This window comes from Pempheris klunzingeri, chromosome 10 (genome assembly GCF_042242105.1).
Source record: "Pempheris klunzingeri isolate RE-2024b chromosome 10, fPemKlu1.hap1, whole genome shotgun sequence".
Lineage (NCBI taxonomy): Eukaryota > Metazoa > Chordata > Actinopteri > Acropomatiformes > Pempheridae > Pempheris > Pempheris klunzingeri.
The window spans coordinates 20948768-20964857 of NC_092021.1; the positions used below are offsets into that span (position 1 = coordinate 20948768).

The 16090-nt window shown below is 41.0% G+C and overlaps 2 protein-coding genes across 2 annotated transcripts in view; both read right to left on the reverse strand.

Moving 5' to 3' along the window:
* mgat4a (alpha-1,3-mannosyl-glycoprotein 4-beta-N-acetylglucosaminyltransferase A) overlaps positions 1–10815 on the reverse strand; it is a 29708-nt gene extending 18893 nt beyond the window's left edge. The window contains exon 1 of the mRNA XM_070837931.1: positions 10246–10815. Coding sequence (XP_070694032.1) covers positions 10246–10339 — 94 coding nt within the window. The 5' untranslated portion in view covers positions 10340–10815. The remainder of the gene's footprint in view (positions 1–10245) is intronic.
* Positions 10816–12259: 1444 nt separating this feature from the next.
* creg2 (cellular repressor of E1A-stimulated genes 2) lies at positions 12260–15800 on the reverse strand. Its single transcript, XM_070837991.1, has 4 exons — positions 15347–15800; positions 13645–13814; positions 13095–13208; positions 12260–13006 (listed from the first exon to the last, which is right to left on the reverse strand). The coding sequence occupies exons 1-4, from the start codon at positions 15767–15769 to the stop codon at positions 12865–12867; spliced, it is 849 nt and encodes a 282-aa protein (XP_070694092.1). The 5' UTR covers positions 15770–15800; the 3' UTR covers positions 12260–12864.
* Between the last annotated feature and the right edge of the window lie 290 nt (positions 15801–16090).

A 16090-nucleotide genomic window follows, 5' to 3' on the forward strand; every position in this document is an offset into this window, starting at 1 on the left:
CATTACCTGAGCAATGTGTGCGCCCAAGCTATGCTGGGCAGTGTTTACACAAGTCTTGTGACATTTCAGATAAATATCACTCTGAATGTGACCTTAACTTCACATAACACATTGCTCAACCTTTTTTTTTTTTTTTTTTTTTACAAATCAAGTATTATCAGCATACATTTAGAAGCAGGGTGGATTCTTCTCTACTGCTATATAGCCACTGGATGGTGAATGAATGGTACACAAAATGCATGAAATAATCAGACCTACTTGAGGCCTGGAGTATATCTTTGCAATATCATTATTCTTTTTACTACAAGAGTAGTGGGGGAAGGGATGAGAGGCTATGCTCTACCTCTGAGCTTGATAACCTCTCCTCTCCTTCCTTTTTGTTTGTTGCATCCAACCTCTTTCCTTATCATTGTCTCATCCCTTCCTCCTAATTTCATAATGGATTTCACGTTTTTTACTGTCCTATACGCACCTAACGTCCTACACTATCTGCACTTCCATCCATACACTTTTAGACATACAGTTTTTGGCTTTTCTGTCCTGGTTTACACACACCATTGCCCCTCTTCTCCCATGATGTTCTGCTTTGACTTGTCATCCTTGATCCTATTGCTCAGTTTACTTAATTTATTAATGAGATACGTGGGAGGAATGTGGAGTCGCATATATAATAGACGCTCAACAACTAGCCTTTAAAATATACACACACGCACCACTTCAAGCCAAAAAGAAGATTTGCTCGTTTCTATAAAATCTTTCATTCAGCAGATTTGAAGTTAATGTTTTTATTCTCATCTACCAAAAGTTCAGTTATGGGTGGGGGATGCTTCAAGCCATTAAAAGAGCTGATTAGTGGTGCTTCAATTGCCATTCAGAAAAAAAAAAAACAACTGTCATAAATGAGGAGGTAAAAGAATAAACATCATGTGCAGAGCAGCCAGAATTGCATTACCATATATCAACTCACTAGATGGATGATGAGAAATAAAATATAAGATGCAAATGAGCTAATCAGTGTCACCTAAATACAGAAAACTCTTTGGTTTATCCGTGCGAGATGCAACTTCACTACATTGTTGATTTTAATCGGGTATCGGCCAATTAATTTCTCCTATGTTGCATTATGGCAGAATTACATGTTTGAATTTAGCGTTTGGATTAAAGCGGGCATTAAGTTGATCCATGCCCACGACATCTTCCATCCACCCAGATGCAGCAAGAGAGGCGATCTCCACAGGAGGAGAGGAGAGAAAATGTTCAGTCACAGGAAGATCGACTGGGACGGAGGCTGCCTAAATTACGAAAAATCAGAGACAGCTTGTGCCGCCATCTTTACAAAGACCCGGCTTCATCTCAACGCCTCGAATCAAGCTACTGCTCCCGATGGGCGTATCGGCAGATGGCGGTAAAAACAAAGGAAACTAGAAGTAGTCACAGAAACTATTCAATTTCTTATAATTCAACAACTATTCAAAAATCATGGCTCCTCTCTTATGAGCAGATGTACCAAAAAAAAAGCTGCACAGTATTCAAGTGATGATTTTAAAGCTCAAATGTCAACTTAATGAATGAAATTTTGAAGCTTGGAACTATTTGGTGTGGCCGTTGTATTGTCTTAATGTGCATATATGATTTTTTAAAAATTGCCTGTAAAAACAAAACACGTCTGCTCAGCGTTTTTCCCCCCCAAGAAAGACGACCACGGGTGTTAAGACCAAATGTAACAGTGTTCATGGACTGACAACAGGTTGTGTCATAAATGTATTTGATCCAAAATCAGAAGTTACCTTTAACATGCAAGACTAGTTCACCCCTTCTGTCATTTCCAAACTCAAAGCTCTCTTTTGTAAACAATGTTTAATTACTTATTGATTCATATTCGCAAACCATGATTGTTGTACTTGTTGCGACACCGGGCTTCTGTCACTCTGACCTCAGTAAGAGCATCTAAGCATCTTCAAACTATCCTCTTCTGAACTTCACAGTTTAAGAAATAGGAAGGATGATCTCAGGGCTGAGAGGCACTTTAAAGAAATCCAACCCTGAACCCACCAGAGTGTTAAGAGTTTTATCAGTCAATCCATTAGCTCATCAAAAGCCTTCACACTGATCTTGTCCTTGACCTCACTCTCCCGTGCTGATGCATGCTGCTGACTGCGGCTTCATGAGTGCTGATGAGGGAGTTGTGCAGTTTGTTTGCATGAACGAGAGAGTTGCAGTACATAATATGCAGATGTCCTTGTTAAAGAGTTTCACCCTTCCAGCACATTTATACAGTGAAATACACAGCGGCCCAATGGGCCAATCAATCAAAAATGTCTATACAAATAACTAGGAAATCGATGCATTAAGTACATGCTGGCCAACGAGCTGCAGCTCTGAAATAAAAACGTTCTTTTACAGGTTGTCAATTTGATTTGCTGGTCTACTGTATTCACACCATTTGGTTTTAACTATAATTACAGAGGGTGTTTTTAGTTACTTTGAAATATTCTTGATAATATCAGCACTATTTTCAATTCAGAATCACTCAGTTGAATACCTCTTTTGAAAATGTGGTAATCATTTTTCCTTGAAACGCAAGTTCAGCTACATTTCAGTGGAACAGATGATTCAACACCAGCTCATCTAATGACATTCCATTTAAAAGCGTCTGTTAACCCAAAGAACACAAAAACAAAAAAAAAACAGCTCTAGCCATGAATTTGGGTTTATCTGCTGATTGACTTCTGCTGCCACCCCAACACAACAGAAATAAATGGAATTTTTTTTGTTGGTACTCACTGAAAAATGACATGTGATGACAGCTTCCCAGTTAGTCAGGATAAACCACATGCCTAACCACCAACAGTTATTTCTACAGAAGCAACAGTTTCATTGTGAGTCTCACTGTTTCAATTTGTGAGCTGGAGAGAGGCTGGTTGGAGGATTGTGTTACCTTTGGACAGAGCCAGACCAGCGGTTTCCCTGGTTTCAAGTCTGTGTGCTAAGCTAAGTTAGCCAGCTGCTGACAGGAGCTTCCAAGCTACAGACATGACAGCATCATTTCATTTAACTCTGCAAGGAAGCAAACAAACATATCTCCCAAAATATTAAACTTTTCCTTCAAACTATGGATTCTTCCTGCCAAGTGTGCAGACTTAGTATCACAACACTTTGCAAGAATTGGATAAAAAGCGAAGCAAAGAACTGCAGAGGAAGTAGTAAGGCATGTCCTGGAAGCTCAACGATTACCAGCATATACCACAGGCCTTGTATTTGTAAGGACGGTGACAGTGGCTATCTGAGGAATCCAACATTTTACTACTTTCTTTGTAGCTACAAACACATTTTCATTTCATCACCCAGAGTTCCTGTTGATGCAATATCTTTGTCCTTCCTCCTTTTAATGCACCTTATTTAAACTGTGCGCCTTGCCAGAAGTCCCATTTATGAGATTTTTCTTTTCCATTTCTGATCTCAGGAAACTGTCTGTGTACTGACAGAAAGCCAATTCATCTCAAAAGTATTTTAGTCACATTATCTGACTAAAACAGGAGTGTTTGTCTGTCTGCACGTATGCATGTCTGTCCTTCGATTTTCTCAACAGCCGTTCATCCGATTGACTTCACACTTGGCGGGTGTATTGCTGAGGACCAAAGGAAGTGCAGAAGTGAGAGCACTTGAGATATAAGGTACATAATCAATAGTGTCTTATTCCCCCCACAATTGTGTCGATTTGAGAGAGGACCCCTATTAACTGTTACACCGCCAAACAGCATGCTGGGTACACATTTAAGAACATACGACGAAAGCAAGACTGCAGATGTTACGCTGTAGTAACCCTACATATTTCAAGCATCAGCAATTTAACTTTCTGAATGAACGCTTTTGTTTCTAGAAATAGCCTGGTCCCAAGCTGTTAGCAATGTCTAACTAAGAATTAAAGATTAAGAAAAAGCTCTGGAGAAAACTGCATGCAGCATTACCGGAGGCGGCGCAATCGGCCTGTTCCGAACAGGCGCTGCACTGTACTGTAAAATCAGCAACCTTCACAAATCTAGCAGTCCTTTAACGTGTTTGGGTTGCTGAAGCGATTGCGTTCAGATAAGATAAGATTTTATTTTATTTTTTTAAATAAACAGATTCCACCTGCCAGGCATGGAACCAAGATGCACATGTCCACATACATTATGCATGTATGATGACTCTTAAGTGGTGCACCTGCTAGCCACGTGTTCCCACTCTGCAGCTGCCATGTACAATACGGGGCATTTAACCAGACTGTTATCCATTTAGTAGGGCAGATGGTTAAAACACATCCTTGTGATTAAAAGGATAAAAACAAGAAATGTTATAATATGTTGGTTTTGCTCCCATTTAGGGATCAGATCTAGAAGTTCACAGATGCTCCAACACGAGCATCATCGACGTGACTTATGGAGTTAAAAAGATGTAAGTAAGCCGAAGAAGTGAAGAATCACACTGTGCTGTGTATCCACTGCGCAGAAAAGATACTTTACTTTTAAGTGATTCTACTTTACACACATCAGGGTTTTTTTTCAGTCTCACTAGGTATAAAACAATCTTCTTACAGAAAAAAGCACATCAACACACACATAATATTGCACACGCACGGAGTAGTAGTATTGATTTTTTGAGGTATTTTCCTGAAGAGAAGCGCAAGTCGATCCATGAGTAGGCGAGTGATACTCCCTCAACGGTTCCATGTAGTTTGCAGAAAGAGAAAATGCACACCTTTATCCCATCCTGTTTTTTTCTTTGCAATTCACCACAACCCTTTTACTTCACTTGTTAAGGAAAGTCAAAGGTTAGTGGGATCAAAAATTAAAGTAGGATCTGAAGAATCCAGACTATTTGCCTCCTTGGTAACTTTCCAACCCAGATTCTTAATTTAATTTCCTAACCATGTGCTCATTGTTACTTCTGACCTCCACCTATTCCTCTTCCTCAAATGTGCAGGAAGTCACACTAAGCTCCTGCAGCCTGCAGTCTCACTTTGTGGCATAGCATGCCGTCTGACAGCACTAAGTTGAGCTGAGAGCGTGGCCCCACTCTGCTCACTTGGCTCATGTAAGGCTAGTATCAGCCAGAGCTTTCACTCTTTTTTTGGAAGCTCCACTTTTAGGGATGTCACCAATCAATTGCCTAATGATAGCCAGCGGCGTCCAGAGCTCTGAGTCTACCACAAACACTATTCTTGGAGCTGAAATGACTGGGTGATTTACAGAAATAATCAGCAAATATTATTTAAAAATCATCCAATAAATTCAGTCATTTTAAAGAAAAGTAATTAAAGTATCTCTCTAGGGCTCTGGGAAATTCGAATCGCCAATTCTTACTACATTATGCAATTTTATAAACAAAACAATTACGAAATTAATCTAGTCGACACTAAATAAATTCTTAAATAATGTAATGAAATAAATGCAAATGATGCAAATAATGATAATAGGATCTCTTACTACTTGCAGAATTGACCAAAAACAATTAAAGTGTCACTCTGGTTCATGAAGTTGACAGTCTTAACACTGGCTTCAGTGACTACATGTAAAAAAATATATACATATGGTACAAATCAAAGCGCTTTCAGAGCAATGTGTGACGATGTGAATAAGTAACAAATGTCATAAATCTGCCCGTAAACTGAAATATGAGTGGCCAGGATGCTCAGCAGGACGAGAGTTCTGTCGTTTCCCCATATCAATGAATTTATGACTTCCTGTGAATACTGTACACTGAGTGCAACTGTCGCAAGGCTTGTGTGCATAACTACATCCACACAGACAAACTATTGTCTACAGGTAGGCCCTCGTATACAATAAGCCTGTGCCATAGATTAAATCAATAGTTAGAGAACAACAACCCACGTCTCTCCTCGCTGACACTGAGGATAAATTGTGCGCCATGTGGGAATTCTGTCCAGAAGCAGACAAGGAACATGCATGAATGAATGAATGAATGAATGAATGAATAGCAGTGTGGGATACAGGAAATGAGCAGAAGCATGAGGAGGGAAACAACAGTGATTGTTAGCTTAGTAACGGCTGAAGACGCCTGTTCCTGTTTAGACAGAGTAAGGGCTGTCTGGGATACAGGGCAGTGGGAGTGTGTGTGCGTTTGTGTGACTAAGCAGGGTACATAAAGAAAGAAAAAAAAAAGAACTTATTCCACTGTCTCACTGTCCTGGCAGCACTCTCAACCTTTCTCTCCATCATACAGCCCACCTCAGGCTCTTCACATCCTCATTCTTTTAAGAGTTGGCCTCTCTACTCTCTTCCTCCTCCAAGGCCACTTAGTTTTTGTTTGGCAGACTGCCCTGCCTCGCAGAGCACAAAAACTAAATGTATACACACACATCTAGCCACACACTATAAATGAGACAAAGTGCAAGCCATATTCTCTTCCATTCTAAGTCATGTCCAAAAATGTATCTGACTGACCACCCTCTTTATTTGCCTTCTCATTTCCCCCATTCTCTTGGTGCTATTTTTGGCCAATTGTGTTTGGAGCGATACGATGATGGAGGAAAACCTTTAAACACAGAGCACACGGGTTCAAGGAAGGCAAGGAGGAAGTTGTGTTTGCGCGAAGGAAGAGTATTTAGTGCTTTAGTAGCAGTTACATCTCAGCAAACCTGCTGAAAGCACAAACACCTTCGAAAGGTCTCAAACTTGGCCTGGAAATCACAGAGAAACAATTAATACAGTGCCCACAACTATAGCAATATCAAAAGACACAATGAAAAACCTTTTTGCCTTGTATCACTGTGCTAAGTGTGTGTATTTTACTGGGCTTGAAGCGGAAGTCAAGGTTAGGTTGACAGATTCATGGAATAACCTGAACTCAGATGAGTGGCCCAAAAGCTCGTTTGCAATAACTACTAAAAAGAGCATAATGTAAGCAAGCAGAATGAGATGGAAAGCCATACACAAGCTGTGCTCCAGGGGCTTTATTTGCATGGCTAGCCTATTGTTGGACTAGGGAGGCTAAAGAAATGTGCATATAAACGCCATTGTAGGCAAAGCAAGTATTGGAAGTCATTCACAAGTTGCTATAGCTCTTGACACAGCTTCTTTGTGCGCGCAGCTCAGCCTAGCAGAGAGGGAAAAAAGGAACCAAGACACGTAGAAACCGGGTGACTCGATTGGCTAGTTACGCGCTAGTTAACCCCAATTGATTGTTTGATTCAGACAGGGTCCTAAATACATTAGGGTGAGCACTCACAGACACGAATTTTAAAATTTCCCTTCAATGAATTATTGTTAGTAGCATGTAATGGTAAATACTAGTTATTTCAACCAAGCGTACAATAAAAAAAATACTGCCTAGTGCAGCTTTAATGAAATACTAGAGCAGACTTAATTTCTTCTTTAATAACAGGAAAAAACATTATTCAATGCACTATGCTATTTACAAAAAGGTTAGATGGACATCTGGAAGGCGTCAACATATTCCATTGCAATAACAGTTGCTGAGTCACATCCTTACCCCAGCTTAAAGCAAAAAAACATGACATCAGATCACATTTCTGGTTTACTTTAAAAGCAGAAATGAAAGTGATTCATTCTTCTGAGGGATTCTGAGGTGTCACTTACCGATAATAGTGGTTACAATTTGTGTCTGTGCGTGCATGCGTATGTGATGGACTTAGATATACTCCATCTATGCATGAAGGAGAAAAATACCTTTAAACTGGGAAATTCCTGTTAGAAAAGCAACTTGTTGAGGCAGAGCGTGGTGGTGGTATAGCGTTATTTTCCTCACATACGGTTGACAACAAACAAGCTGGCTAAATCATGTTTGCTGTGTCATCAATGTACTTTATAGTTCTTGAAGACTGGGTATTTTTTATCAAATTTATATGGTTTGTAGCATCACACTATATTGCCACATCAACTTTTCATCCCTGCATCACCTCAATCCACAATATTATTATTCATATTTATCCTGCTAGTCAATATTTTAAGGTCTATATGAGATATGACCACAGGGATAGCAGAGAGCAGTCCCTCGCTAGGGGATGGGGCAGACTCTGACAGAGAAGTACACATACTGGAGAGTCATTCAACATGGAGTGTTTGGACAGCTGACTGGCACAGCTCTCATTCAGCGCAGTCAAGTGACCAGAAACAAGACAGGCTGTCGGAAGCAAAGGGTTAGAGGAGAAAAATAAAAATAAAGCCTTTGCTTCAGATTACCCCTCAACCCCAACAGCCCCCCAAGCAAGACCCCCAGCTGTATCTTTAAGACTACAATCATATGACACAGTCATGGGAATACAATACAAATATGTTTTTCTGTGTGCAGCTACCAGAATAGGTTTTGGAATTTGTCATTTTCAGAATGACTCAATGCCTTAGGCCAGGTACGCTCTAAACACCCACGCTGAGAAGCATCAATAACTGCAGGGAGAAATTATTTGGGCTGTAAAAAGAGGCTCACATGTGGGGAAAAAAGTAAGCACTATTAAAACACCTCATGCTAAGACAAGAAATACAAACACAGAGAGGCAAGGAGCCAGTGCACACAAATACATGAAGAAAGCTTTGTCATGTTGTCAATGCAGATAATAAACCAATCAGAGTTCTTATATAACCTGGGATTAATATACAGAAATATAAAATGAAGAAACTTAAACAGATATTCAGCTTCAGGCTTTCTCTTAGTGACAAAATCATTTATCGGCAAGTATGTAAATGAGCGTGTGAGTATATCGCATTTTATTCTGGACCTCTGAAAGAGGCATTTGTCCCCCCCACCCTCCCCCGGCAAGGACACTTTGAGTTACATTTGATCTCCGTCACAAAAAGACAGATAACAGCCCAGCCTCGTGCACAAAGAATGCAACTTTTCAGCAAATAATGAGAACTATTTGGGTCAGTGGCCTTCACATAAACTAATGCTGGCAAGGGTTCATGGAATAAATCAATAGTCTAGCTTTCACCACAAAGCCAAAAAAGAGATCTTCATCACTGTTCGCAACCCTTCAACCCAAAATGTGGACATTTGACAAATTTTGTTGTCCACACTGAAATTAATCTCAGATTTAACTTGCTGTTTTCAATACCGTGTTGCTAATCTGACTGCTTAAGAAAACACAAGCAAAAATACACAAATAACAAGCAATAATATGGCCTATTGACCATCCTTGAGAATTCAGGTCTGCATTTGACCATTTGCCAATATCATCAACAGCAGACACTATTTGTTTCCAACTTATGGGAGCTGATATCATCATATTGGGATCTTGTGATAATTATGTGAAATTGAAGAGAGGGGTCTTGGCTCATGATCCCCGTTCTGACTACAGATCTACTGGACTGTATCAACAGGTGCCGTAGACAGAAAAGGGGGCATTGTCGCTTGACCTTTGCTTATCACGCATGCACTTACATCAAGTCATGGACGAGCCGTGCCTGCCTTAGTAGTGGCACTCACTGGACTCCATTTATAGGAAAATATTTCATCAAGCTGATAAACTCCACCGTAATCACAACATGAAGCCTTGGCTTGGAATTTATCTAAAGGCTGCAATTATTTACACTCTGCTGATAACAAGTCACTAGAGCCCATAACCCTCCCCACATGGATTGGGTTCACTCTGGCAAGTAAGCACTCAGCCCACTGCTCAAACACAGAAACACTTGTGTAATATGCCTGAGCCCAGATATTTCACAGGAAATGTAAAAATAAGGGTAATGCTCATGTGAAAGTCCTTAATGTTTCAGCAGGAAGGGAAATGGCAATGAATGGGGCGATCATAGAGAAGTGATGCAGAACTGTGCAGCCGGCTGCTTTGAATGGACAGTGACTTCATAAATGATCCCAAACTGATTGAGATAGCTTGGAAACAGAACAGTGTGGATGTGAGCGATGAGCTGTGAAAAGAGATGACAAGGGCTGACTACAGATATGCCATGCTGTCAAACTGCACAAACACACACATCAGTGAGAATAGCAATGCTTAAAAAAACAAAAGGCCAAGCAATGCAATAGGTTTCCTAAGATTTAATGTATGTTGCACCATGACAGTGGAGGCAATCACACGTTGCTTGTTATTACCAATCTACTAGATGGGAGACAGGAGGTGAGCAGCAACACCTGCTGCCCCACGACATGCAGCTCGGATCCGCCTGATGTCTGCCACTTCATTAACCAGGCCTCAAAACTGTCGCTTCCTCTCCAAAAATAAAATGCAATAAATAAAAAAAAAATAAAAATAAAAAGCCAATCACACCTTACCTTTGCCATTCTGCCACGCTGTGTACCAGGACAGGCTGAGGAAAGACGTGAAGAAGATGATCGCAGTGACCACAGTTCCATATCTGAGCCTCATCTCATTTCAGCGATGCCTCTCCTCGGCTGTGTTGCGTCTGGGACCCCGGAACTGCCGCTGCCGCCCTCCCTCCTTCTCTCTCTGCCTTCAGGGGGTTGAGACGGGCGTGGGCGCAGGCATACGGGGGCCGTCAAAAAAACAAAAAAAAAAAAAAAAAGGAGAAGAAGGAGGGAAGAAAACAGTGTAGCTACGCGGGATCGTGGCCGCGGACCCTCAGCCTCGGTGCGTCTCTGCTTTCCTCGTCGCTGCTCGGAGGGCTGCGGCTGGCTCCTCCTGTACCGTCCTTCGCCGATCAGTCACGAGTCAACTGCCTTCCGCGACAGGACAGCTTACATGGTCGGTGGAGACGGAACAAGCTAGCTGCCGACACAATCCATTGTAATTTCATCGGCCAGTCGTTAGCTACAAGTTACAGGCAGAAGGCATTTCTAGCGTGTGACGGTTGATCCTCCGGGATAGGCTGCCCGCTCTCTGACGGCTACGCCTCAAATCACGTTGATTCCGCTCCAACTGGCAACAGATGCATTCAGGAGAATAAAAGCAGCGTGTGGCTAACTCACCGAGCCTCCTGTTATTATCCGTAATATTCACAAAATGACATCTGTTAAAGTGGTGGCATTCTGTCATTTCTTATATGTGTGTTTTTCCGGCTTTATTGAGACATTAGAGGTGTATTTATGGAACTCTCGCGATATTTGGCACCTGGTGCGCGACTGGGGGCACAGCGGTGAGTTTAAAAAAGTTATAATAGCAAGAAAGAGGAGTTTTTATCTGTTTTCAGGTTGATACAATGACCGGGTGTCTGTTCAGACATGGTGGAAATGCTCGGGGGTCGCACAGTATGTCTGAAATGGGGTTTAAGTTCAAGTTGCTATGCTAGCTGATGCCTATGTCTGTTAGTGTTAGCTAGTTAGCTCCAGAACTAGCATGAGCTCCTCAAGGGAAACTAAACAAAACTCAAACATGTCAGCTACTTATCACAGAGTAGTTTTTGAGGCTGTCCACTTCAGTAAACGCACAACCAAATAAGAATTAATGGCTACACACTGCTTTCAGATATTAAAACAGTTTATCAGTGTTGTGTTCAATGGGTCGTCCGGGATTAACTTTCAAAATAAGACAATTATACCTGTGTTGTAATTAACCATTAGCTGGAGTTCTGGAGATTTTTTTATGTGTTGCCATCAAAACATAGCTGGTGTGTGGACTTGATTTACTTCTCTATTCACTACAGGGGGAAATACCTGAAATGAAAATGTTCTCGAGGTGGCAGTAAAATGAAATTACCAGAAATATCTATAGTGGCCAACTTGTTTTCCATCAAGCAGCTGCTGCTTTTCACTCAACACGTACAAAGCTCGCCATCTACTGGTCATGTCCTCAACTGCATTCATGTAAGTGACATTTGCATGATCTGCTCCATCAGACAGGTTCAAAACCAGTACCTGCCTTTAAAAAATAGGAAATTATTTCACATTTACATGTAAATGTCATTTATAGAGGCTGTTTCTCATTACAAGTGTGAAGAAGGAAAGCTGTGATCAAAACTCATTCTTATTTGTTCAGATTGCCTGTTTTGAGCTATGCATGCAGGAAGAATTACACTGTAAAACATTTTCAAGTCAGACAACACCATAGACAGGCCACGATCCTTCTTCATTTGTATTAAAGCATATTGCAAATTCTTTCTTGACTTTGGAAACAGCAGTTCACAAAATAATCCAGCCTCAAGGAATTATCTTGTAGCCGAGATTTCAATCATATTGCGATCTTCATCAACAGATAATTTGCCAATTGAGGGTCTGCTTCAAGTGCTCAGAAAAAAATCTGATAATGATGGAGATGTCCAGAAGATTCAGAACAGCTACTAAATGGACCTTGTGGTGAGGCACTTCCTCCATCCATACAGTCTTGGCTAATTGCCTCAGTTATTTCCAGGTACTAGGTTTTTTTTCCTTTTAATAACCACACTCAACTTGGGCTCTAAATCTTCCCTCACATGTTTATCTCAAAATGAAAAACCAGATCTCAACAGTGTTGATATTCCTCAATCCCCTTTGAGGGTTTAAATGCTAAATGAACACAAAAATTGACAAATACATTTAAAAAGCATGTACCATTATTTTATGTGGAAACATTCATTTACTTTTCAATAATATTTTAATGCAAACCCATATAGTATTCAGTGTTCATAAAGAATATATTCAGTTACATTTTCAGTGGCAGCTGTTATGATTGCGGCCATTACATTTAACCTGCTTATTGACTTTAAATACATTCACAAATCAAACACAGGAGACTGATTGGGCCTGACTGATTTTGTGAGACAGGCCAAGTTGAGAGGCAAAAGAGAGAAAGTGAAGAATATTCACTTTCACAAATTAAAACAGCAACAGTATTGGAAAATGTTCTTTGCACACTGCTGCTTTGGGAATTCTTGCCCCTAATTAGAGAGACATTCGAGGTGTAGACAGCTCAACTGATCTGTATTTGTAGGCTGACGTGATGCAGGGGGAGGTATAGTCTCAGAAGGGCGTAGCTTTAAAGTAGTCCTCCAGTGGAATGAGCGATATGCCTCCGACCCAGTCCTGTAGCCAGACCTGGATCAGCTCCAGCTTCATGAAGAACCACTTGTGTCCCACTGGCCATTTTGACATCACAGGATGCCTACAAAACAAGAGTAAAAGATGAAGGTGCATGTGCCAAATATTGCCAGTTAACATGTATTCTTACATATGTCCATGAGCTGAGTTACCTTGAGAACATTGCCTCCTTTGCAAACACGAGCTCCTCTGGGGCCACCTCCACCATCTTGCCTGTTAGTGTGAGTCGAGCACATCTGGGATCTTCTGGATCATACACCATTTGTCTTGAAACACAGAAGACTGCGTTACCATTGTAGCACACACACACACACACACACACACACACACACACACACACACACAAACACACACAAAATACATGCTCTAGCTTTTCTGAGCTTCTCAGTAACTTGCAGCCATTTGATTCAGTCAAGGTTGTAGCATCAACTAGGCAGAACTGGTGAATGCCCCAAGGCCCAGGAAGCTCTAACAGTTTTGAGTTTTGTTATTCAGCCAGTGATTTTTGTTGTGTCAAATTACCACATAGCAAACTTCAGGCTCAGATAGTATTTCAGCAGAGACAAACTGTACATATTGTCAACAGTGTGGGAATAACTGGGGGTTAACGGGGGTCCAGCAGTTAATTCTTTGCTTTGGGACCGTTTAATCAGATTAATGTGGTCATGAGCTCAGGGGAGTGCACGAAAAGTTGGGGCTTACCTGCAGAAATCTCCCTCAGCCTCTGAGAATGTGAGAGAGGCATAGGGATTACTCTTCAGGTCTGCTACAGTGTTGTCCATTGGAGTCACATAAAAATAGATAACTCCTGTGCTGTTGTCCAGCGGCCCATCACTGACTGAGAAGATGTTCCCAAAGGGGAGACCTTTGATCTGTGTAAAAAGTAGGATATTACCAAAGACGTACTCTAACAGAGAAAAAGGGTCTAAATTGATGTGCATCTTTTTCAATTGCATTAACAAACTGAAAGATTTTGCATTCACGCAAATATACCAAACTGCAAAAGTCAGTTAAAGCTATGAAATGAAACCCATAACACAGGAGTTATGATCATGAATGTTGTTATTTCTTTAAACACTGGCCAGAAATGAGAGAATAAAGACCTGATGGTGTTATATTACTAAATCTGAAGTTGACATGACATCAGTGTGTTCAGTTAAATGAATTAATATTATATAATTTTGAAAAACGTCCTTAAACAGTGTTACAGAGATTGGTTGGTGGTTACCAGGCCGTACCTAACACTGAGGTCATCCTCAGTTTTGGTGAACTGACACTGGAGCATTTAAATTTGAATATTTTTGGTCAACTAAATAGATAAGGGTTAAATAAAGAATTTTGTATTTCCCCATCAGAATATTTAGGGAAATCTGAAAATAAAGACAATAAAATGTGAAAATACAAATCAGAAACATTTTAGAAACACAATGGGTCACTCAGGTTTACTTAAGTAAAAGAAGCAACACCACAGTATGAAAATACTCTGCTTCAAATAAAAGCCCTGCATTTGAAATCCCATTTGAGTAAAAGTACAGAAATATTGCCAGCAGAGTGCACTTAACAAATCGAAAGCACTCATTATGCAGATTGGTCCCGCAAGGTGTTAAATTATAGATCCCTGAGGGACTTGAAAGACATAAATACAAGACAAGAAATAGTCAAATTTATGCACAAGATAATTTATGCACACAAGTTATTCCCATGTGCAACTAAATAAAACTTTCCGGTCTTTCTTTTTAGGTTTGCTGTTCAAACTTTAAAACCACACTTCCTGATGACCAGCATAGCTTTGCACAGCTTCAGCCAATAACTAAAACATTACAAAAATAACTGAAAACACCAGAATGGGTGTGCAGGGCTATAAATCTACAATAATTCTCCATTATATTTTCACAAGTCTGTTTTAAAGTACAAGGTAAGGTAAACTTTCACCTTTGCACCTTTGTATCATTGCACTACTGTCGTCGTCACACCCTGTCATAGTTTTTTACATCTATATTTAAATAGATATTTATGAATGTTTATTTCTTTGCTCAGGTTAAATGTGTGTTTACTTTCTTCAGCTTTGTTGTTCTCCTCTCCCTTTTTCCCTGATCATGTGTGAGTACACTAGAGCCAAAAGTCAAAGTTCCTTGTATGCGTTCACATACAAAAAGCTCATTCTGAAATTTAGTGTGGGGTTAGTATTACACTGCATTAAGTGGAAACACTCAAGTAAACTGCAAGTGACTTAAAATTGCACCAACAGTACTAGAAAATGCTCTTGGGTTAGTTGCTTTCCACCACTGGGCCTTATCTTAAATGCTATAATGAAGTGACTGTGTCCGTACAGTGGTTAGGATGTCCCAGTCCACAGAAACCCTCTGAATCAGGAGCATCCCCCACCTGCCCCAGTGTGTGTTACCTTGTCTTGGGTTGAAATGGTGGCTAGATGTCCCCAGTCACTGTAATGAGCGATGTATCTGGCCGTCCTGGCCGTCTCCTGGTGCGGGGGAGGCGGGTTGCTGCCGGAGGACTTCTTCACCTTCTCCAGCCGGTAGGAAAACAGGCGAGAGGAGGAGAGCTGCGCCACATTGTCGCTTTCTGGCTTCCCCAGCTCTCCGGGGCTCTCCACGCTGTCTCCGAGGACGTTGGAGGACGGGTAAGCCTGCTTCCACAGCCCCGCACCGTCCACCAGCAACGCCGGGGCGACCTCCTCCGACAGGTCCGCTTCCTCCACCACATCGTTGGAGGAGACCACCCAGGACACGGAGCTCCTCAGGGTGTAGCTCTGGCACAGGCACAGCACACCGGCCAACACTGCCAGGGGAAAGTATCGGGCCCTCATGTCATTGAGCTACACAATGGCTGTCTTCACGCACTCTTGTTTACAATTTCGTAACACGAGGACGTTTCATAACAGAGCAATCAAACAGCGCCCCCCACCGACAACCCGGAGACACTTTTATGATCAGAGCAATAGGATAACTTCCTTATATTATAAGTATTATATAAGTATCCTTATAAGTATGAGTAGGATACTTAATATTTTATGTCTTTACTAGATTTTATAGAGAAATGTTGTTGTTTTCTATCCACTGCATTTATTTTACATCTATGGTTGCAGTTTTCTGCAGATTAAGATTTTTACATACATAATTTATGATGA